This window comes from Protopterus annectens, chromosome 10.part0, assembly GCF_019279795.1.
Source record: "Protopterus annectens isolate FY-2018-M chromosome 10.part0, PAN1.0, whole genome shotgun sequence".
Taxonomy (NCBI): domain Eukaryota; kingdom Metazoa; phylum Chordata; order Ceratodontiformes; family Protopteridae; genus Protopterus; species Protopterus annectens.
In genome coordinates, this window is record NC_056744.1 from 1,030,234,548 (window position 1) to 1,030,259,782 (window position 25,235).

A 25,235-nucleotide genomic window follows, 5' to 3' on the forward strand; every position below is an offset into this window, starting at 1 on the left:
CATAAGCTAATCACCCTTGATATCCACATCCCACCCCCACCCCCCATTAAGGAAACCACAGTAAGACATTTCTCCAAAGCCAACTTCATGCTTCTTAAGACAGAAGTGGTGAACTTCATGACACCCATGCAGATGGACAGTACAGTTGCAACTGCTGAATCCTACACAAATGCACTCTATAAGCACTTACACGAGTGCATGGATAGTGCTATCCCAAACAGAACCAAGACGCTGTCCTCCAAAAAAAGGAAGCCAATTTGGTGGTCCCCTGCCATAAACAAACTGTACAATAGAAGGAAGAAACTGTTGCAAATGAGAGTAAAATCCCACGAGTGGAGGAGCTTCCTGATCAGCCTCAGTAAGAAGCTGAGATCCCTTATAAGATCCTCCAAAGCTAGCTACAAAAACAAAATTGCCACTAATTCTAAGGACAACCACAAAGCATGTCAAGAATCTCGATGGCAAAACCCAGATCTGCTCTGAGTTACAGCACAACGGCATGAAAATTACAGAATCAACTGATATTGCCAACATCCTAGCAGATAGGTTCAGTGCTAACTTTAGCCCCCCTTCACCCCCTAAAGCACCCATATCTATACAGGAAGAATGCAGAGTCCCTGTAATCACAACTATGCAGGTTAAAGCTGCACTCTCTAAAGCCAAAAAGACAGCATCCATGGGACCGGACAACATCCCAGGCTGCGTTTTACATGAACTTCAGAATGAACTGGCTCCCTGCTTAAGCACCATGTTCAATAATAGCCTCGAATCAGGCTTTGTGCCCACTGAATGGCGCACAGCAACAGTTATCCCACTCCACAAAGTGGGAGCCACCAATGATCCCGGGAACTATCGACCTATTAGCCTGACAAGCCTGGTCTGCAAGGCCATGGAAAGTATCATCATGGAACTCATAAACAAAGACATTGGTAACCTCCAAACTCTGGATCCCAACCAGTTCGGGTTTGTAAAAAGCAGATCATGCCTCCTGAACCTGATCTACTTCTTTGAGGCAGTCACCAAAGCCAGAGGTGAGGGTAAGGTGGCTCACACAGCCTATCTTGACCTCGCCAAGGCTTTTGACACCATCCCCTATTCTGGAATTATAGCTAAACTCACTAAACTAGGTATAAATCCCTACATCACAAGATGGGTTGCCAACTGGCTCACTGACAGAACCCACACTGTAAAAGTTGCAGACTCCAAATCTGACCTCAAAGCAGTGACAAGTGGAGTACCACAGGGTTCCGTCCTGGGACCTCTCCTGTTTGGTATCTACTTCTCTGAAGTACAGGCTAACACAGAAGGCCTCTGGCTAATGAAGTTCGCAGATGACTGCAAACTAGAAGCCATAGTCAAGTCCCCAAATGATGTGGACATCCTACAGAAGGGTCTCTCTGAGACAGATGCCTGATGTCTGAGCCATGGCCTCAAGCTCAATGCCAGAAAGTGCAGTGTCATCCCCTGTGGTAAAAACTCTGTACCCATGAACTACCACATAGGCAGCAATCTACTTAACACCGAATGTGTGATAAGAAACCTTGGGACCCAGGTGGACAGTAGTCTCTCCTTTGATAGTCACATCACGGTAAAAAGGAAGTCCTTCTATGTGGCATACCTCGTCATAAAAGGGTTCTTATCCAGGAAAAAAGAGGTCATTGTTCCCCTCTACTCAACACTCATTAGTCCCATTATAGAGTATAACGCCCCTTTTGGAATGTACCTCACAAGACATCTGCAGCAGCTGGAAAGGCCACAGAAGTACCACACAAAGAGGATTACTGGCCTCAAACAAATGCCCTACACTGACCGCTTCAAAAAACTCCAGCTTTACTCCGTAGCATATTGCCTACTCTGAGGTGATCTCTGCCTAACATATAAAGCTATGTCAAACCCAGAGCTGTTGAATATGCTACACCTAAAGAAATCCCAATCCCTCCAAGCTACATGCTCTAGGGACCTACACCTTGTCACCACAATAAACAGGACATGCTGGAAGGATAGATTCCTGTCCCAGAGACTTCCCATACTCTGGAACAGGATGCCCATCTATGTCAAGCAAAGTTCTTCATTAGCATTCTTCAAGAAAAATCTTGATGAGTGGCTGGGAAATAGGAAATACACTCAGGGGATCACTTCTGTGTCTCTGCTCGACAGTGGCACAGGAAAATAACTTTCTTGGTTGGCGTAAGCCAGGGAACTTTGTTGGCTAGGCTTACATAGGCCCTGTAGGCCCTTGGGCCAATAGCCTAGTACCAACCTATGAACCTAAGAAAAGCTCAAGGAATTATTATTATTTTCCATCTCCTATAGGTTTTTCAGGATTTTATAGGGTGCCTACAACAATCATCACATGTATAATTCAAGGCACTTCATTAACAGCCTGAGCTGCATTATAAAGACTCCTGAGGGGAAAGCTATGTCTTACCCTTTGCCTTCTGTGTCATTAAGTACCTACATTCTTGGATCTCTTGTATCTCCATAAATCAAATAAATAAAAGAAAGTTTAGGGATAAGTTTATCACCCAGCACCTTCCTCATCTTTGGAACAGACTCCCACTACAAACTAAGCAGTGTGAAACATTATTTCCTTTAAGCAGGAACTCTGTAATTGAATGGGTACTTGCAAATTCAACCCCCCCCCCCCCAGCATGACTGGCCCAGCCCTTCTTGACAGATGAGGTTTGAAGATGGTTACTGGCAAAGTGTAAATGGTCACGACTCAATTGCCTTGTACTGCCTATGATTCTGTGATGATATACATCAGGCTGTCTAATGCAAGTTTTGGATTCATGTGATACTGGATGTTTTCTGTTACTTAGTAAATTGCTCTTTGTATTGGCAGACTTTAAATGCATGTAATGCTTACCATGACTAACAGTCATCAATTTCAAAAAAACAAGGGTACATGCTACATTTTTTTCAAGAGATTAATCCATAAGGAGTAGTGTCAGGATTCTTATAGCTAAATTATAGGAGATCTTAACAAACTAAAAATCCTTAAGTTTTTAAAAGCTTATCAGCTGTGTTGATGTACAGTGTGGAGAAGGACATGCTGTTGTAAGAGATGTATGTAATTTTATGCAACTTACCTAGTTTGAGTGGTATGCTAGTGGAACTATTGTTTGCCAAAAAAGATATATGGTACTTCCTGGGTAGATGTACAGGCTATAATCCTTTGCAATTGAAAGCCAACTAATACTGGCATACAGTACTCTCTTGTTTCAGGAGGAGTCAAACCGCAAGCCTTCTGGCTTTGCCTTCCTTCATTTCATAATAAGCAGCTTAATTGCATGGAGATACAGAGTGATCCATGTTTCATTTGATGGATTAAAGAATAACATATTTACCTAATTAATACTGATTTTCAAAGCTTGTCCCTTTATCCAAAGGCAGAAGTTATCCAGCATATGTAAAGGTGCCTTGCTGAGGATGCTAAATTTTGTGTTGTGCCATCTGTTGGTGCCTTCTCTTTTTAAAGTCACTGCACTAGAAAGGTAAGATGCTTGGACACTTTCTTCTATCCATGCTTATAAGGCACTTTCAAATCCAGGACTTATTTATCTCCCAGTGCTGTTCTCCCTCTACTCTGAGCTGAAGAGCAACAGCAACAAAAAAGTCCATTCATCACCTAAGGAGAAAACTAGGTCCATTCTTCCTGATCTGTACCTCTCGTCTGTAAGCTGAGGAATGAAAAAAAAGTCTTCTACTTAAAAAAAAAAAAAAAACAAAACTACATATGTTTGACTTTTAGAAACCGTAACAAATTCCTTGTTAGTTTTGTAGCAAGTTGATTACTACAGTTTATACAACACATGAAGAACTTCAATCCTGACTGCAATAGCAAAAGCAGCATTCATTTCCATATCAGCTTTCAGAAATGTCAGTACAGAAATGATTGCCAATACTACATTACCTGTTGATCAGTATCTGCTGATCTCCCCCAACACCTTGCCCCCTTCATCCCACCCTAGTTATGCCACAGATTGAATCCTACACTCACCCTGTAATTAGCTGCCACCATCCTTGGAGTTTACTAGACAAGACGGCCATGGAAGTATAGTGACAGTCCTTTCTTCCATATCACACACGCGTCTAGAGACAATTTAGATTTGCCAGTCTGCCTACTGCATGCTTTTCTTTTGGGGGGGGGGTGCAGATTACCTGAAGAAAACCCATGCAAACACAAGGGAGACATGCAAACTCCACACAGAAGACATCTATGCCAAGATTTGAAAGTCCTCCTGTGAGATGACAATGCTACTCACTGCACCACTGACACCCCTGGACACTTCAGCGTACAGGAAGTGCATCACTATCTTTGATGCATTGTAAAGAATTTGATAAACTTTTTATTGTTTCAACCACATTTTTTTTCATTTTAGAAATGTCAGTCCATTTAGTTAACGTGTGCTAACCAGCTGCTCTTCTAGAACCTCAGGCTTATGAGGTCCTCATCCAGAGCAAACTGGTAGTAGTTGGAAGTCATACTTCTGTGCCATCATTCATCTGATCCTTCACTTCCTTCCTTATCACTCCACCTAATCTGAAAGACTATGTGTCTCCCTTACATTGAATGATGTGGCATCTTTACTTAAAAAAATCATCTAAATCCCAATTAATGCATCTCTTCCTTCTGACATCCTAATACAAAACTTCCCTCATGTAGGATCTAATGTGCTGGTTTGTGCCATAATGATTCCAATAATCACTACATCATAGAAAAATATGCAGCAGTGTATTTAAGTAAACAGTTGGTGTAACACTTTATAAAGACAAGCTGTCCATCAACAGAAAACTATGCAGCTCTACTGGCAACTCTCACAAAAATATATGGAAAAATAATTCACAGTTCACATACAGCACCAAAAAATCTACTAACTGATGCTGAAAATAATTTCTAAATATAAATATGAAGTAGTCATTGCCTAGTTTCCCTTTTTGTAATGCCTACATATTGAATTATATCATGAACCTCTGCCAAAAGTGAACTATTTTGTCTTGGTATACCTTTTTATCCATATTTTTGCAGAATGTCCAGATTTTTGCCTCATATTTTTGGTTTGTTCCTCATAAAATTTATGATTTTCTGGCAGATCATTGAGGATTGAACTTATTATGACAGACATCTGAACTTCAAAGTTTATATCCTTCAGAGAATATATTCTAATGCAAAACTTGTTTTCTAGCAGTGTTATAAGTTTATAAGAGCAAAATAAGGCCAATAGCCTAGTATCCTAGGGCCAATAGCCTAGTATCAACCTATGAACTTAAATCTTTCCCTATTTTTGGGCCTTTGCACCCCCCAGTATTTTGGCTTTGTTCAGATTTATAGCACTAAGAGGTTGAGAGGTATGTGTCTAGGACATCCTAGTCATTAATCATATTCCTCATTATCATAATAATAATAATAATAATAATAATAATAATAATACATTCATGGTGTAACATTAACATTATCTGATTTCTTTGAGAAGAGTTTCTGCTCTTATCCTCTTACATTTGACTTGTCATTAAGTGTGATGAGATATTGGACAAATCATCAAACTTTCAGTGGCTAAGGATTTAATTTTAATATAATTTAACATATTAATTTATTAAATTAGTAAGTGATCTGATTTAATTCATATCATTTTACTCTATAACCAAAACATAAAGGCATTAGTACTTAAAAATGTGTAGGCAGTTTAGTGTAGTCAGTAATCCGGCATGGTTTGGGAGAAAACTGGATTGCTCAGAAAACACCAACACAGAGATGGAGTAAACATGTAGACTTCACAATTGTGATGACCCTGAGGTCAGAATCAAACCTTGAATCTTGCACTTTTAATGCAGGGGATCTTAACTAATGACCAGCCATACATAATGCATGTAACTGAGTAACAACAGTGTCTGCAAACTTATTGATGGATTAAATGCTTGGTTTGTGTCTGCTTGCTCAGTTTTATCCCCATCATCCAGAAGTGGCACATTTTCTATTGTGATCTCGCATTAACTTCTGAAAACTTGTGTTTTGGCAGAAAATACTTCTTTTCCCTTGAGATGTAGGTGCCTGAGACAGTCACTTTAGCCATGCATTGAAATAAAGTCAGTTCTCTTTATATATTATTGACTTGAGTAAATGAATCCAAGTAATTTTCAGTTTTCACTATTATACTGTGAAAACTGCATGTAGAATAACAGTTATTCGTGTGTTCTCATAGTAACCCAGTGCACTATTACCAGATTCCTTCATTTTCGTTCCATTCAGTGAGCTGTCACTGGCAGAGCTATCCTATATTGTCTGTTCCTAATCGCAATGAATTATAACCATGATGAGTCCATTTTTTCTTTTGCTGTTTTTCATGTAAGCAATTGATAGCAATAACAGTGATGCACTCTACATTGTAGTTGATCAAATTGTTTTGTGATATGTATTACAGCCTTAAGTGACCCATCTTTACTGCATTATATGTGTCATAATGAGTTAAAAAAGCAATTGCATAATAAAACTACTAAAGAAACATATGACATGGTACTAAACATAACTTGTGCTTTAAGAAAAACAAAATAGGAGGGTATAATCTTATAGTATTTGTTTAACTTGTTGAAGGGACTTTCATAAGGAACTGATTGAGTATTAAGTCATTCAAATCATGTCACCTTCAGAAAAGAAAATTGCTGGCATGACCTATGATTTACAAAAAGTATTACCATCCTTTGGAAATACAGTACATTTAAAATGTCTAGACTGCAGTCAGAGAAACTGAAAAGTATATCTGACCTCAGAAATAACATGACATGTATTATAGCGTCTGTCTGTCTATTGCCTCATCATAAAAGCTGATGGAATTGCTGTAAGGATGCAAGATTTGAAATAAGAAAATAACTGTCATTCTGTTCTTTTTTTACTTTTGAATGAAATCAATGTATCATCTGTAAGAAAATGTAATTTAAAAGTGTAAGATAATTTTCTTATGAAAGATGTCGGAGTGAGTTGTTGAATTATGCATAAAAGCATCTCAGAGAGAGGTCTAAAGGCTTTCTGAGCACAGTATGTTCATTAAAAGAGTTTAATGCAGTGGTCACCTCAGCACCCCATATGTTGGAGCTTAAAAAACTGTGACCCCCACATTAAATGTATTGTATGGGCATCATTTGCGTTTGCTCTTGAAAAATGAGTCTGAGTGGAGAGTGTTAGAGGAAGAGGAAGAGTGCAAACTAATACATTACTGATAACCACTGAAAAATCCTAGGTCTTAAGAAAGCAGGCATAACCTTTTCACAGTGCAGTCTTTTCAGACTCTCAGTCACTCTTCCTTAATGAGAATCACTAAAAAAACAAAAACAAACAAAGACTTGTTACATAGCAGTAGATGTAACATGACCATCACTAGTGGTTTAGTATTCACTGTAATAACTTGGTATTGGATGCTGAGAGAATGACAATGCCCAGCTCACAGCCATCCTCAAATTCAGTGAAGCCGTGTGTTTGACATAGTGTTCTGGAGATCTGAGAAGCAGATGCCAAGCAGAAGGGGGCCCAGTACAGAACCCAGAGGAATGCCACTAGTCAACATTTTGCACTCTAATTTGCTACCTTCTACTTTAACTGTATAGATTCTATGTTAGCTAGTTTGCTATTCATTTTGTAACAAAAGTGTCTATATTTAGGCCTTTAAACAGACATAGGACATACACTCAGTGATGATCATGACATGTGAATGTGTTACTTAAACTAGTCACAATAATATGATTTATTTAACAAGCTAAACTATTCCATCGGCTGCCAGCATGTTATTGGGCACTTGTGAGATATCTTAGTTTGATACAACTTTAGGTCTTGCAATGATCCTTGGTGATGTTTGGAAACAGATGCATTATGATCCTTATAGAAGTGTGCTTACCGATTTAGGTTTTTGACGTTTATCAATAACTGTTGGCCATTAGGATATAATCTCTGTTTGTGTGCCAGTCCCTCTTCACCAGCCTGAGTTTTATTTCTAGTAACAGATGCTTGTTTTCATCTCTGGAAGGCTTCATCAATATTAATTTGAATCACTGGAAAATGAGCAACATTTAGTATTTTTTTTTTATTTGAATGCAGTGTAACTTGTTGACAACAAAGAAACGCATGAAAAAATATTTTACAGTACATCCCATGAGGAAGGCTTCACCATGGCACCCCATTTACTTTTACATGATCACAGAAAAAAAATGGGAAAATAAAAAAAAATAACAGTGCATAGTGGATTTCTACAAACAGTAGTACTGAAGAAATACTATTAAAAGGTGCTCAATGAATGTTTGTAGGATATCCCTCTGGAAGAGCAATTAGGATTGGATGGATAGTGGCTGCACTCCATTGTGCATCATTTGTTGATGCAATATAGACATGGCCAGGTGTGATTCATAAAAATGTTCAGCCTCTTTACCCAGGCTTGGAGAACTGTGCTGCTTTGGGTGTTATCATAGTAATGGAGTCTTGTGGCACTTGCACTGCCTGTGATGGGAGAGGGGTGATATCACTATGCAGGCAGTGATTGAGTGCTTAGATGTATTTGCATGCACTTTATACAGCTATATGTCTTTATATCTGTTTAATTTTAATTAGTGTTTCTAGCAGCTTTGTAATGCACAGAACACAATGATTAAACTCCAAAAATGGAGGGGAAAGATAAACTTGCTAAACATTTCCCTAGCACAAGACTTAACCTTAACAGTGCTTAGAGGTCCTTATCTAAAGCTTGTTATCAACACCCAAGCAGTGTTAAGATCTGGTTTTGTGCTAGAAACTAACAGCAGATAGAGCTGGTCAGCAAAGAACACCATATAAGGTAAAATAGCTTTTAAAAGATGTAGAACTTCATTCTGCCACACTTACAAACAGAAAGTGTTTTCGAAAGAAGTCTTAACAGGTTTTTAAAAGCTGTTTTAACTTCTGATAAGGGAGCATTTTGATTCTGCTAGCTGTACTTCTCAACTGAAGCTGATTTTTGTAGGATGTCCCTGATTCTGCCTCATATTTTTGCCCTATCTCTTGTAAAACTTTTGATTTTTATGATAAATTACAAAGTATTATGGTCAGTCAGTAATACGAGACATTATAGTGTCATGCTTCATGCAGGCTTTGTTTCCCCACCCAACATGTTTTCATTTTATTTTATGGAAGAGCGCTGTACTGCCTATATTTAAATGTTTTCAACTTCTAATGCATGTAAAGAATTTTTATTTGTTCAGCTCCTGAAGGAAACTACTTCCTGTCCAACACTGAACATAATGAAATGAGTAGTTGCTCACTTCATTTCTGGACTACCATTCTAATATGGCTGCAGTATTTTACCTTTCATGTTATTTCCTTTTATACTAATCTTACCAGATATCTTACGAGCTTCTTATGTTATAATCAGTTAGTCTAGTTTTTTAAATGACTTTACCTAATTCAGGCAAGGTCTGAAACCTGAGATATTGTACTATGTCTAAAGATAAAATAATACTTATATTAAATTTCAGCTAATTATTTTTCTCACCACATTAACACACAGAATATCACTGCACCACTAATGTAGAAAACATTTATTAAATATATATGTGCGTCTGTATATGTGTATATATATCTATATATCTATATCTATATATATATATATATATATATATTTTATAAAAATAGATATTTAAATATAACTTTATAGGAAGCCTGTTTCCTAATTATAAATCCTCACTGGTTTCTATGGTTCAGTAGTACAGTACTGGACCACACAGAATTAATAAGGTCCTTTGCTTGTGGTATCATACCACCTACTCTATCAGGTATTACTCCTCACATATCAGAGAGGTTCTTGAACTTAGTAACTTTTAAATTCCTCTAGGATGTTATGGTACTCCTAGGAAGTCTACAGATTAAATATGTATGTATGTGCAGACATGGCAGAGACAGCAGCGGCGGTAGGTAGTCAGCAGAAGTGCCCATAGATATATGACCCTTATGAGACAAAATATAATGGATGTTCAGTGCACAGTGCTGTAGTGCAGTGAGGGTTAAGAGGCAGCAGGGGATACAGGATAGAGCTGTACACTATAGTTTTATGGAAGGTGAGGAAGCAACTGAGGTCAAGGCAGCGAGCTGTACTTTATACTTTTATGGAGAGTAAGGAGGCAGCAAGGACCACAAGAAAGAGCTGTAGACTATAATGGAAGGGTTAGGCTGCAGCAGGGACTACACGAAAGGCTTGTGCCTGTAACTCGTGACATGCTGCTACCCTCAGTGCTACTCCTTCAGAGCTGGACTGAGCCTGACAATCTGAGATGCTTATTTACATTACATTAGGCACTTATCTCCTGCACGGAGGAACCATGAATGCAATGTACTGACTAATGGGGTGCCATGAATGCAGTGTACTGACTAATGGGGGGCCACGAAGGCAGTGCATTGACTAATGGGGGCCATGAATACAGTATACTGACTAATGGGGAGCCAAGAATGCAATGTTCTGACTAATGGGGGGCCATGAATACAATGTATTGACTAATGGGGGGCCATGAATGCAATGTACTGACTAATGGGGGGCCATGAATGCAGTGTACTGACGAATAGGGGGGGCATGAATGCAGTGTAATGACTAATGGGGGCCATGAATGCAGTGTACTGACTAATGGGAGGGGCCATGAATGCAGTGTACTGACTAATGGGGGGCCATGAAGGCAGTGTACTGACTAATGGGGGGCATGAATGGAGAATACTAACTAATGAGGTGACCATGAAAACATATGACTTGGAAGCCTTTTCTTCCAAGTTTAGTTCTCACTTGATAAATAATGTGAACAGTACCTGTTGTCAGGAAAGGGGCGGGGGATGGTGTAGTCCTCTTGATTACAGAAAGATGGATTATAGATGCTGGCATGAATTTGTTATACACTAGGTATTGCCTTACTGATAATACTCCTAGGCCTTTCCTTTGCAAAATTAAAAGCAGTATAATAAAACTTTTGCTGTTACCGCGTGACAGTTCTGTCAACAAGGCTTGAGTAGCAGATGTGTGCAAGGAGGCAATTATTGCTGGTTCAACAAAGGTGGCCGTAATCATGACCCTTAAAATCTCATACTGGCATGTCCCATGCAAAGTTTTAGAAAGAATAAATAAAGAAACTAGTGTGCCTAGATTAGGAAGTGTATGGAATTGTCAAGTTCAGAAAATTATCCTAAGTCCAGAGACATTGTTAAGAAATTGTTAGTGTCTTTGGAACCTTTGTTAATTGTTAAAGAATTGCAAAGGCAGATTCTATTAAATACATACAGAAAGCCAGGATTAAATGACTATATTAATTACAATTGTGTTTGGAAATTTAGGACATTGAAGCACTGATGTCACTGTTTTTTAATGTACTATGATTATGGTTTTAGAATATTTAATGAGGTGGCCAATTAGTTGGCTCAGCTGATGAAGTCTGCATTTCCTAAGACTAAAATCCTTTTTGTTTTTATATTTTTAATAAGGTAGTTCTTCATTATTAATGCCATTTCTATTTTTTATCCTTGGCGTAATGTTTATCAGTGTTTATCAATTCAAAAGGTCTGCCTATGCTTGACAAAAGCATTTCATAATACTTAATTCAACTATTATAGCAAGACTTATACTTTCACTAACAAATAACAAAATAATGGGCTTACATAGCTGGTTGTGTTGTAGAAAACAGCAGCCAGAGAGGGTGTTAAGGAATCCAAGGAAGCAGAAATCCTTAATGGAAGTTACTACATTTTTTTCTGCAGGTATTAAATGTAGAAGGCATATATTATGAACAACCAGATTTGCAAATGACTGCATGATAAATTGGCGTTTCCCTTCACCCTTAGAGTGAGTGAAGCTCTGAGACTTACATTCACACTCCTGATACAAGATCAAATACAAGTATGAAATGACTTGAGTCTTAAACAGAGACAAATGAAACACTGTTCTCTTTGTGATTGAAATGCAGTTCTTTGACAATCTATGAAATTAAATTATTTAAAAATTGAGGAACAGTTAAGGTTTGTAGCATTTCCAGATGCTATTGTGCATGTACAAATGTGGTGTATGTATGTGCACTTAGCTAAGGCACGTCTTTCTCTACACTCTGAGGAGCAGTAAACAGCCTGAATGTTTTATCTGTCAGGGCATGTATTTTTTTAATATTGTGTAAGTGCAGCTTATATCAGATGCAGAATACTGGTGATGAGTATACACAATGCATTTAGGCAAGTTTCAACAATTCTGGGTATAAATTTTAGGAAAAAGAGAAATGGAAAGAAATGCAATGGCTTTCAGTGGTGTAGAAATCTCAAGCTGGCAAGCATGTAGGCTGGTGATGTGCCTACAGATGTCACATATGTGCATCACCTTCAACACCTACATGAATAAGCCAGTTAAGTAAGGGAATTACATAAATGCAGTATTAAGGAAATAACATGCATTTTAATCTAGTACTGTTTTAAGGTGTGGGGATACATTGCTGCACAATATTTCAGTAAAATTACTAAAAAAGCAAAGCATTCAGTCATCTTCTTTCTGCTTGAAATAATGTGCACACTAAAAAATAGTTATCATTGACACAGTGTCTGAGTTGTTTTAGGGATTTATTCAGATATTTATTCAGTATGTGGTTTTGGGCATTCTGTCTATTGCATTTGTGAGCATCTATGGTCAGTACATAGTAACATAGGATCACAATAATAGACAAGTGATTATGAGGACTACAAGATACCTAGCTATATGCACCTTTAAGTAAAATACTTCAAACATCATGCCTCCCTTTTCAAGCACTTAATAGTCTTCATCTCGTATATTGAGCAGGTCTGTACATGATAACTGTGGTGCAAATTTATGCCTACCTATCATTTCAAGATTAGCCTTCAACAGAGTCAAAGTAGTACTTTGACCTGAGTCTGTAACTTATTTCATAGCCTGGGAATACGCTTAATCATGAACCTATCTGTCTAACAAGTCTTGTTTCTTTGTTTATGTAGATTTAGGTCTGTAGTGCAAGCATTTGTACCGGCACTAGCTTTGAAAGAAACAGCAACTCAAGTGGGATTTGGTCCTTCATGGCTCAGTAAGCGAGACACATGGTCACCTTGGAGGAACCTGTAGCCTACTTAGTATAAAAGAATTGTTTGTGCCCACAGGCCTCAATCTCATGTACCTGTCCTTTGGAGTCCAGTACACAGCCAGTACACCATGGTATGAATAAATTCATACATAACGCCCTCCCCTGAAAATGCATTATAACTGTATTATATACTGGAAATCATAGGTAAGTCCATCTTTCATAGTTAGGAAAAGGAACGGTTTAGTAACATATTTTTTTTTCTTTAGAGATTGACACAAGTCTCGTAATGGTGGTAAACTAATCAACTAAATGTGGAAAAATGCTGCAGCTCTCATTGCATTCATCCACTGGAATCATTAAATTGCTTCAAATAAGTCCACTTTCATAAACTGAATTATGAAATGAGTAGGGAAACATAAATTTTCTGTGTAGCCAGTTGATTAATGCTCTGAATATTGAATAGTCAGTGACATCTTTTAGTGTGTGTGTGTGCGTGTGTGTCTGTGTGTGTTTCCCTTGTTAGAGTTAGCAGGTGGAATTTATTTTCAAGAAATTGTGAGCTTCCAGGGAAGACACGTTTACCTCATGCTCATGCTAAGTCTGCTTAAAATGAGCAACTGCTTTGTTTAGCAAATGGTATCACTATACACACACACATATATATATATATATATATATATATATATATATATATATATGTGTGTGTGTGTGTGTATGTGTGTGTTATATATATATATATATATATATATATATATATATATATATATTTACTGAAGGTTGGGCATCGGGCTGGCAACTCGGCACCATAAAAATCTACTGCCAATCATTAGCGGTCCGGATTTCCGCTGTGGCGACCCCTAAAAGCCGAAAAGACAAACAAACATATTATGTGTGTGTGTGTGTATATAATATATATATGTGTATAGGTTTACTACTGAAACGAAGAAAGCAATTTCTTTGTTTGCTTAAATAAGCAATATATAAAGTCAGAACGGTAATCCCCACACCTACACAGTATCGACCATCAGTTCACCAGCGTCGGCATTCAACATAATTCGACATAGCTTTAGGTGATGTCAGTCACCCAAGCTGTTTAGCGTAACTTACCATTAGACTGTCAAGTCAATGGCACATGTTTTTTACTGTTTTGCATCCCCCCTGCAAATTATATATACCAACTCTGAGATCACAGTACAGTGAGGAAAACGGTAAATTCCTGATTTCTCACTGTACCACGATCTCCACTCGCAATACCAAGCTCAGACTATTGAATTACACTGCACATTCAACTTTGACTTTAGGAAAAGGAGAACAAACCACCCAGTGCTCAGGATCAATGGTGAGAGTGCAGAGAGGGTTAAGAGTATGAAATTCCTGGGTGAACACATATCAGAGGATCTCTCGTGGTCGGGAAACACCAGCCAACTGGTCAATAAAGTACACCAATGCCTCCACTTTTTAAGAAGGCTGAAAAAAGCTAAGATTCCTCCTCATATTCTCTCCACCTTCTACAGAGGTGCAATAGAGAGCATCATCACCTGCAACTTCACAGTGTGGTTTGGAAGCTGCACAGTTACACAAAGGAAGGCGCTACAAAGAGTGGTGAGGGTTGCAGAGAAGGTAACAGGTTCCAGTCTTCCATTAATATAACATCTTTATTCTGCAAGAAGCATCCAGAAGGCCACCAAAATAATACAGGACAACAAGCATCCTGCGCATGGACTGTTTAACCATCTGGCATCGGGCAGGAGATATCGCAGCATCCACTGCAGGACTACAAGCTTCAGTAACAGTTTCTACCCTACAGTGATTAGACTTCTGAACTGGGGCACTAGTCCCAGGGATCTGGATACATAGTAAGTCAATTTTTATTTATTTGTGCAATATATACTTACATATATTCCAATTAAGTGCAATATTTATTTAGTATATTCATAGTCAGTATTATTTAACTCACTCAAGTGCAATATTAGACAAATAACTTAGGCATTTCAATCTGCAGTGTGTTTTGTATTACTTTAAATAGGATAGTTAATTTAACTCAGGGGAGGATATTTTTTTCGTATACGAGTGGTGGTAAATGTCTCTGTTCTTTCTTGCATGTACTGGAGTAGTACTGTGTGTGTTAATTATGTTTATTCCTCTACTTGTATGTGCTGTTTCACTTTCTTTTATAATCTCAAGAACTGAGCTGATGTAAGAAATGTTGTTTAGGCTACATGTGTATAGTTCTAAATGACAATAAAGTTTACTTTGACTTTGACATTCAATATTGTAAATTCACAGTAGTCCGGTTCAGCACTGTGCTTCTTTGAAAAGTGCCTTTCAACCACATGTCATTCGATTGTCTGCACAACAAGATTTCAGTTGTAAACTCATATCTATCTATCTATCTATCTATCTATCTATCTATCTATCTATCTATCTATCTATCTATCTATCTGTCTATCTATCCATCTATCCATCTATCCATCTCTCTGTCTATGTATGCATATATATGGACAAGTGAAACAATTGGTACAGCTGACAGCTGATCAACAATCATCTGATTGACAATAACCAGCTTTTTCGCTTCCAGGTAGAGGAAGAATAAGGATCAAGGAAATTGCCCTTTCCTCACTGTTGAAAGATTTCAGAGAGAGAGTTGGTGTATATAATTAACAAGGGGTGTGGGGGTACATGTCCCCCCCCCCCCATGGAACAGCTGTTTTTTTAAATGATTTTGTGATCCTTTGAGGATTTATGGCTTTCTTGGTTGACAATTCACTGTTGATCATTTGTGACTTGATAGTGGTGCCAATGACAGGTTATGCTCCCATATATGTTTTCAGTAGTGCTGTCCCAAGGTTTTAAATGTCTTGGGTCAAATCACACACCCAAATAAATAAACAGCATTTTGCATTTATCACTCTGGCCACAGTGCCAGTGATCCACACTGCAAACATGTTCTGTATATGCAATATGAAGTACACTGTCATGAGACTCTACAGCATGTCTCAGATGTCTCTGCTAACCTCAAGGTAAATTTTTTTTTCAACATTATCAATATACAATCCTGGAAAAAAAAACTGGGTATAGGTAATCATTTATCTACTTTACTCATAGTAAGTGGTCAGTTGTGCTGTCTCCTCTTGTTCAAACTAAGCTGATAATCATGGTCAAAAATATACCTACCCAAATCCAGCTAAGATTTTTCATCATAACATAGGCCTACATATGCTTACCAAATGCAATTTGTTCTTGGGCAAAGTAATAGCTTTCTGGACATGTTAAACACTCATCATATTTGGTTATACCTTTGCTTTTCACTTTTGCTTCACAGCAGAGAGTATTACACAATATAATCTGTTAGAATCATAGGGGAACAATGGCATGATGGCATTCTGATTTAACAATGCAAATTGCCATCAATCATTTCACTATAGAATTAGTTATTTTTATGGAAGGCAGAAAAACCAATGTGCATGAGGTGTCATGAATCTCTTTTATACTGATATATATGGTTATCTATTGTTTCAGACGCTTATGACATAAACCATTGACTAAAGAACATGCATTACCTACTTCATAATAATATTTTGATCTGAAAAAAAACTGTGATTAAATAGAATGCAGTATTACCTTGCATTCAACTGTATATTTTCTCTTTGCAGTTCTTCAGAGGTGTTTTCCTGATTTCACAACCAGAAATGGAATATTGAGTGTAGGTAATGAGACCATGTTTAAAGATGGAGTTGGGAAAAAAAGAAATGTGACTGACCTCAGGGATGCTGCCAAGTAAGATTGCATTATTTTTTTTTTCTTTGTAGTACAGATCTGGTAGTTTAGCACTGTTGTAATTCTGTTTAAGAGTGAGTAGAAAAATCATTCTGTCCTTTGTACTGTGATGACATTAGGAAAAACTTAAAGTTTATAAGCAACCTCCACAAGATAGAGGTTTCTAATACTCTGGTCATGATGGCAATATCCAACAAGAAGTCTGAGCATTGCTGTTACTTAACTATTCTGGGGGGGATGTTGAAAATCTACTATAGGAGTGTTGTCTGGGGCATGAGCCCAGCAAAGGAGTCCCCATTTATAGTAAAGCATCTATGTCCATTGAAGTTTATGTTCATAAACAGTCAGTAGAAACTACTCATCGCACTGTACCAACCAGCCAGCAGGCGGCACAATCAAAAAATCTTGTAACATTCTGCAGAATTACAGTCATGGTCCTTTGTTCTGACTTTCCCTGTTAGCACTTTCAAATGCCAGCAGTGGGGAAAAACAAGTAACCTTGTCAGGGACATGGCAGGATGATCGAAGGGATAGATGGACCGCACAATTATAATAGATAAATGTAAAAAGCCTACAAAGTTCTTTTCAAGGGTCTTCTGGTTATGGGGAAATAAGAAATCTTCTTAATGTGTATTCCCCACTGTTATCATATTTTTTACCTAGTATGTAACATTAAATTCAGAAGCTGAAGAACTGCTGTTGAAATATACAGTTCTTTTAGGATTTCTGTGTTTCTTTAATGATCAGCTTTACTTTTTTCTTAAGTGAAGCTTACCATACATTGACTACTGCATTTCATCCAAACTAATGTTCCTCATTTAGTTATTGGAGGAATAAATTCTTAGCAATAGCCCCATATCAGGTTATTACTTTGTTTTGTTTCATTTCTTTATCTACCGCCGTCCTGTCAAATAAATATGGCTTATATGTCTGCTACACACACTACAAAATCACATCATAAACAGGATACTTCTTTTCCCCATTTTCAACATCACTGAATGACATTTTCTAAGATGCATTTTAACATCTCTGAGTCTTCCTCAACTGAATAAATACTTTCCAGATCTAAGAATACCAATTATCATCTGCTATTATCCTTCACTGTGTTTCTGTACTGGTACTCCATGCCTTTATCTGAATTTTCTTATAAATTAGTGTGGTGTCTCTCAACATCCTTTCACATATGCATCTATATTAGATCACCGAATGCTTAAAAAAGCGAACGATGATTAATCGACCCTATGTAAGCGAAAGCTTGCAATGTCGAATTGTCAGAACAGCGATTTTTTTACAAGGGAAAAGAATTGCTGTTCCAACCAAAAAAAAAAAAAAAACACTTTAAACATTACATTAAGTGGGGGGCTTTGCCCCCACCCCCCTACTTAAATATACCAACTCCGAAACCGCACTACAGTGCCGAAAATGGCAAAGTAACAAAGCAGCCAAGCAAATTCTTTCCCAGGGAAAGAATTCGCTTAAAAGTCACTTTGATATTTTGCTGTTTCAGACTATTGAGTTTGACGAAGATGCATTCGAAAGAATGTGTCTTCAGTCTTCTAATAGGAACCCTCACATATTAGATGTAGCTCTCTTGACAGAGATTTTTTTTTGTACTCTATTCCCCTTTGACCTTACAACCCTCAGAATACCATTAAGGTGCTACAAGTTGCATCATTAGTGTGCAATAATATCCCTTCACAATCCAAATGTTTCTGTCAGACAGATTTAGGACTGTGAAATGCCTCCCTCGCATAACTGCCATTTTTCTTCTGCTTGTTGCTTCCCCGGCGTGTTTTTTGTTACTTTTTACATTGCCTATGATAAGCTGTTTATAGTATGATAACCAAGTATTGCCTAGTAAACAAATCTTCTATTATGCAGTAAAGCAGCCTAGATTTTCTATTAAATGATATAAAGTCAAAGTACAGATCAACATGCAGGCAAATGGAAATCCCAAAAGCTTCTAAGATATTTTTCCACATATCATTTAAATGTTTGTCAGAATTATTGCTAACAGTAGTTTCATCCATTCTAGTACTTTCAGACCCCAGTAAAGAGTTCCATAAAATAATTACTAATTTTAAGAACTGAAAAATCATTTTATTTGTACTAATTGAAATAATCACTTTAAAATTGTTGTTGCTTATATTTTTATGTTGTCATAAATGTTTCAAACACATCACTGTTTAGATGATATTTTTATATTACGGTAAACTACTTAGGATCTCTATACTGTATTTTTAAAAGGGTTAAGTGGCACATTTAAGTATTCGGTGCTTAATGGGCTCTGGGTAACTTTTTGATATGAGGAAGACTTCAATAATAGGTAGTAGAAAGCATTAGCTGGATTGTGTCAGTAGATATTGAAGACACAGTTTCATTCATATCAGACAAATATTTGACTAATGAGCAAAGACATAATACATATTAACTTATTTATTTTATTTATTGACTTTTGATAACTAGGTAGGTGGACTGGTCACCAAATTGTTATGAGCTCTAACCCAGGCCGATAAAGGCAACAGTTAAATACAGCAAAGATTTAGGAATATCAAACTAGTTAGAAGAGCAAATTTTTTCAGTGCAGAATGAAAAAGTAAAACACATGATTTACAAATGTTGGGCACACAAATATTTACAATGGAGACAGAAAAAGTCAATTGCAGGTTTACAAACAATGTTTTGACTGTATAACTGCACAGAATGTTGCAGTGATATCTTTGTTCAAGTAGGTCTACAGAGTATATTGATAAATGATTTGTGCTTTTCAGTTGTCGCTAGTACAAAAATATACAGGGACATCTCACTTATTACAAATAGCACAATACTTGCAATACAGCTTTTCAATTTTTTTTTATTTGGTTTTAAAACAATAAATAAACAAATCAGTTATAAAACAAACAAATAACTATTTACATAGGTCCACAGCTGTGACAAATATGTGACAAATATAATACAATACAGTTTTTGAAGTAAAAAAAACAAGAACAATAAAATTAATAATTGAGGAAAGCAAACGTGTCTGCAGCATGAAATTGTACACAGCATCAATATGTTGGCAACATGCCAGAAGTTATTGCCTTTGCCTAAGTTTTTTCTTAGTAGTAGGCATGTTTCTTAAGAATGGACTATTTCGGCTTGCTTTTGTACATGCGTAAATTTCTTGCCTAATTTCTTTTGGGAAATCAGGGTGATACTTTCTGTTGATACTGGCAGGTGTGGGTGGTTTCTAGGTCCAGGAAGAGATGTTGCTAAAGAGAAATTAGATCAAAAATATGGATCTTAGAAATAAAACTGCTTTAAGACTTAATTTACCCATGTGATGCAAACATATGTTAACTCCAAGTGTAGTGAGCATTATATCATATTGCTTCAACAGGATTAAGTTCTGTCTGAATAATAGTGTACTAATTCACTCCAGCAAGAGAAAGCAATGTAAAGGGGATTTAATGTTATAAATTAGGATTTAATACTGGATCCCTGTAGCCTTTCTGTTGTGTATACCCGGGTGTGTTAAGTTGAAAAGTAACTGATGTTATGAGAAGCTCATTACCTTACTGTCCAGAGACTCCATTTTAGTTGTATATTTCTATTGCTAAAATAATGCTAGGTTGGATATGTGTGCGTGTCATTATATATGTGTGTGTGTGTGTGCGTGTGTGTGTGTGTGTGTGTGTGTGTGTGTATACATATATATATATATATATATATATATATATATATATGTGTGTGTATATATATATATATATATATATATATATGTGTGTGTGTGTGTGTGTGTATGTGTGCGCAAAGTATCAACACTTTTGTGATTTCTTAACTGAAAGAGGAATGGCTGATCTCAGTAACAGGAATGCATGACAGCTTGGATTTTTAATTCTTGATTTAATTCTCTAACAAGGATCAGTGTTTTCCCTTTCATGTTTCAGTTGTGAAAAGAAGGCTTGGTTGAGAATTTGGACCTGTTAACAAAACCATGCTGGAATCCTGTCTGCTGAATACATGTTATATAAATGCATAAACCAACTTTTCTATTTCCAGTATTTATTTATATTAGGGAATTCTACAGCTGCCCTGGCTTGAATACTACTAACTCACAGCCAGGGACTCAAACCTCTGTAACCCTGTCTGCTCAGCTGTCCCAGCAGATTCTCAAACTCAAAAATGGGTTCAGAGGTGCAGCTGCCACAATGGATAGATGCCAGGAAGTGCTTGCGCCAGACTAGGTAGGTGGAGATGGGAAATGGGAAACTTTAGGTTTATGGAGGGGAAGTGCATTTTAGGTTAACAGAAGGAAAGGAAAGGAAATGATCAGTAGGTTAGGTTAGGCGAGGGGTAGGATATTTTAAGTTTAGAGAGCTATCAGGAGATTAAGGTTAGGGAGGGGAGGGGATTTTAACTTTAGAGACTGATTGAGCTTTTAGGCTTTGGGACTGGGTGATAGTTTTTAGGATTAATGTCAGCGTTCTGAGATGGATAGTTAGCCTTTGCTAACCTTACTCGACTTACGTTGGGCAGCAGGGAAGTGTGTTGCAAGCTAATGGCACAAAAGAACATGTAGGAGACCCTTCACATTCTTAAAATCATTTTTAAAAACTACATTTCTCCTTACATTTGCTCATATTCTCATTCTAGAAAGACATTCTGTCAAGAATCACCACACTGTCTTACAGGGAGTGCTCAATCACTTCCATCTGTGCTGAAAACTTTCCTTTTTTTTTTTTGCAAAGGGACCAATGTCATACATGATTCCTCTTTACCCTTTTGTGACTGGCTGCACTATGTCTGCTTTGATGGCTTTCATGGGTGTATCATCTTTGCAGATAGAAGTAAAAGGAAGTTGCCACTTTTCTTTTCTTTTCTTTCTGTTTTCCTTATGTTTTCTGGGTTTCCTATTATTTTTTCTGGATTTGAACAGCATACTTATTTTTTTTTAGCTTAGTTCCCATTTGTGTCCTTTTAGAGTCTTCCTTTCTTGTCATCTTTCCACTTTTTCAAAATGTTTTCTTTCTCACTTTTTAATTTCTTCAGATCTTTTGGGTTTCTAATACCATGACAGGAATGGATACCATTCCTAAGTCAAAGTATGATTAAAGTTCAAGAAATTAATGTTTCAGTCTTAGATGTCAGCCAGAAGTGCTCTTTGTAGCACCCGCAATGTGCCTAGTAGTGGCTCCTTCTGCAATTCGTACAGAGTTACATGTATCGGTAACATATCTATGTACGATTGTAAATTCTTTTTATAAGGCCCATTGCTCATACTACTATTATTGGAACTGTCTGGGTATCCTTCTTCCACATTGCTCTCATTTGTGCCTGCAAATCCTGGTATTTTATGACTTTGTGTCTCTCTCTGTATGTAAGACACTGTAATAACTGGCTATAACATTTTCAGTGACCAGTGCTGCTTTTGTCTTCTTCTCATGAACTACTATATCTGGTTTTCTTGCATCTATTTTTTGAACTTTTGGTAATGGGGAATCCCATGTGATGTAAACTTCATCATTTTTTATAATGCTTTGTGCTCATATTTCCAATATTTTTCAGTTTTATAATGTTTGCACAATCCCCAATGCAACAATCTTGCCACATTATTATGCCTTTCGGTTTACAGTCCTTCTGCCATTAGTATATTACAACCAGCAACAAGATGTGTGATTGTTTCAGTTTTACAAAAACCTACTTTTGTCTGTTTCTCCAACATGTTAAATGGACTTTGTAAACCAACATGCACATAGTCCACTATCTTGTGGCAGCAATATTAGACTTTCATCTTTTGGTTTAAATTCACTTCTCCTTAACCATTCCTGCATTTGATCTTGATTAACATGAGATTGTTCCAAGAGTTTTCTATACTTGCAACTATATTAATGCATTTTCCACATTTTTTGCTTTCTCATCTGACCATTCACCTTATATTATTTCCTTTGTTTTTTTGACACATTCAGTTGCTACCTGATTTTTATCTACTTCTGGTTTGATTTCCATTCCTGCTTGACACCGATATGCTTCTGCTACACAAAGCAGGGAAGTCATCTTAGACTTGTTCTCCTCATTCTCCTCATGTTTTAAAACTTTCACTGCATTTAGGTCTTGTGAGGACAGCAGATATGTATGCAGAGCTATACGTGTAATCAGTTTCAAAGAGGCCCATACCTCCTTCAGAATGGAGAATATATAGTCTTGGTATACACTGATTTTTATAAATCATTTGATAAGCATGAAGCATCCTTCTTGGTTTCCTGTCCAACCGATCAAACACCTTTTGGGGCCAGTCAGTCACTCCAAAACTGTAAAGTTGTAAAATGTATTTATGTTTTAATGTGGATCTCTTTAAAATCTATTCAATTTATGATGTCATTCAATTGGGGGGGGAGTATATTGGGAGAAAGCATGGTTTTAATGGTAGATTCTGATGAAGTCCCTGTTTGGAGGGAAGAAAGCGCTCAATCAGTGAATTACCGTTGGTGCATAATAAAACTTTATTATTCTTTTTTGTGAATATTTTGTGGTGCAGCAGTGTTTTTTGTTGGTAATAGTGGTTTCTACACTGCTTTTGGCTTCAGTTTCTTCTTGTTTAAGTTATTGGTCTATAGTTTTTAGGATAGCTTATAGGTTCGCTGTTTAAGTAGGAGCATTGTTTTTCCTGTTGTTAACCAGGTTGATGTCTGTTCAGGATGCATATATAAATAGTTCTTACTCAAGGCTAAATCTCCATGTAAAGTTGTTAATAATTTTAGCCAGAAGTTAGGTACTGCATCTGGGCATGGGGTTTTCCAATGCTGAGGTTTTCTTAACTGTGTTTCAATCTTTCTGGCTGTTACTTCATCCCATTTCATATCCTGAACATTTGAACTTCTTATTTATTCTTTCACTTGCTCTATCCATTTATATCTTTATGTTTTACAGGATCTTTATAGTTATTTCTCCAAAATGTATTTCTTTCTTCTTTTTGGGGAGATGTTTCAATTCCTTTTGCATTGTTTTCCAGTTCTGTATAAAACTTTTTGGGTAATCAATAAATTGCTTATTTTGTACTTTTTTATATTTATCTGCATATCTTCTAAGTTTTTCTGCCTGTGCTATTTTTAGTTTATTTGTGATAGTGCACAAAAGATCCTGATCTGTTCTGATACTGTGCATTGTTTTTATCATGTCTATATTTCTGAGTAGTTTTGTTTACCTGTTCCCTCTTCTGTACTCTTCTAACAGTGACACTTTTTGTCTTAATTTTCTCTATCCGATACTTCCATGATGGCATTTGATTTCTCCCCTTCATTTCCCTTACTGCCCTGTGTTTTTTTTTTTTTTTTTGTGGTAAAACATTATCTTAATTTAGCTGCATGGTAAAGTATCCTATGTATTTCTGTTATATCTCATGAATTTGTATGAACAGTCCTAAATACTGTTTGTTTTATCAGACTTCTAACTTTTTGGATTTTATTAACTTTCTGTAACTTATTTCTTTCATTGATCTTAATATGGCTGTCCATCTCCATAATATAATATCAAGCACCTCTTCTCTTATATAATTTTCTTCTAAACTGAGGGCACATTCTTTGTTCTCCATTTCCTGTGGGCATTCTACAGAAAGTTCCAGAGCATCTTCCTATGCCACATTCTCTTCAGTTTCATCCTGTGTCATTTGTTGCTCTTTCATATGGGAACTCACTGGTCTATCATTCCACAACAGTGACTGCGTCAGAGTTGCCACAGTTTCCTGTTCCTTCCCTTGCAACTCCAACTTAACTTTTGTACTGGTTTCCTATATATGGCAGCTGATCATATGTTTCACACTCCATTGGTTTCTCCTTAATTTGGGGATCCATTACTCTGTCTTGCTGTGGTATTATCAGAGTTAGATTGTCTACACTAAATCCCTCACTTCACAGGTAATCCATAACCTCAGTTTCTATATTCTTTCTGTGCAAGAAGTATGGTATAAAACTTTAATGTTCATATTTTTGTCCTTTAATAAAACTTACAAGAGTGTTTGTGGCTTTCATTAACAAGCAGAACCCCAAGATAGTGTTCACACTGTCTGTAAATGTCAACATTTGTAAGCAGTTTGTTTACTACTAGCACTCTTTTTAATAGTTTTAGCTAGTACATATGCCATTGCAGTTCAAATTTAATTTGGAATTAGCTTAACTAAGAATTAATTCCTCATGATATGAAGCAAAGAAAACTATGAAACAGTTATTAACAGAAAAGTTAATCAATCTACTTTTGAATGGAAAATAATGAAAAGAACTAAGAAAAGCAATCTTTCTATGGTGCATTTGTCAGGTAATGCCAAAGAAGGACTGGTGACAGATGCTGCCTCATATCATCAGCATCTGTCATTGCACAAAAATTAGGCTAGACAATGGTCATCGTCAAATAGCAGAAGTCTG

General features: G+C 36.9%; 1 protein-coding gene across 3 annotated transcripts in view; it reads left to right on the top strand.

Annotated features, from left to right (window-relative positions):
- The window catches only part of SLC44A5 (solute carrier family 44 member 5), a 4,403,163-nt gene that overhangs the window by 3,949,182 nt on the left and 428,746 nt on the right, over positions 1-25,235 (top strand). For all 3 annotated transcript variants that reach the window (XM_044085789.1, XM_044085788.1, XM_044085790.1), the window contains one exon: positions 16,716-16,839. In XM_044085789.1, coding sequence (XP_043941724.1) covers positions 16,716-16,839 — 124 coding nt within the window. The remainder of the gene's footprint in view (positions 1-16,715; positions 16,840-25,235) is intronic.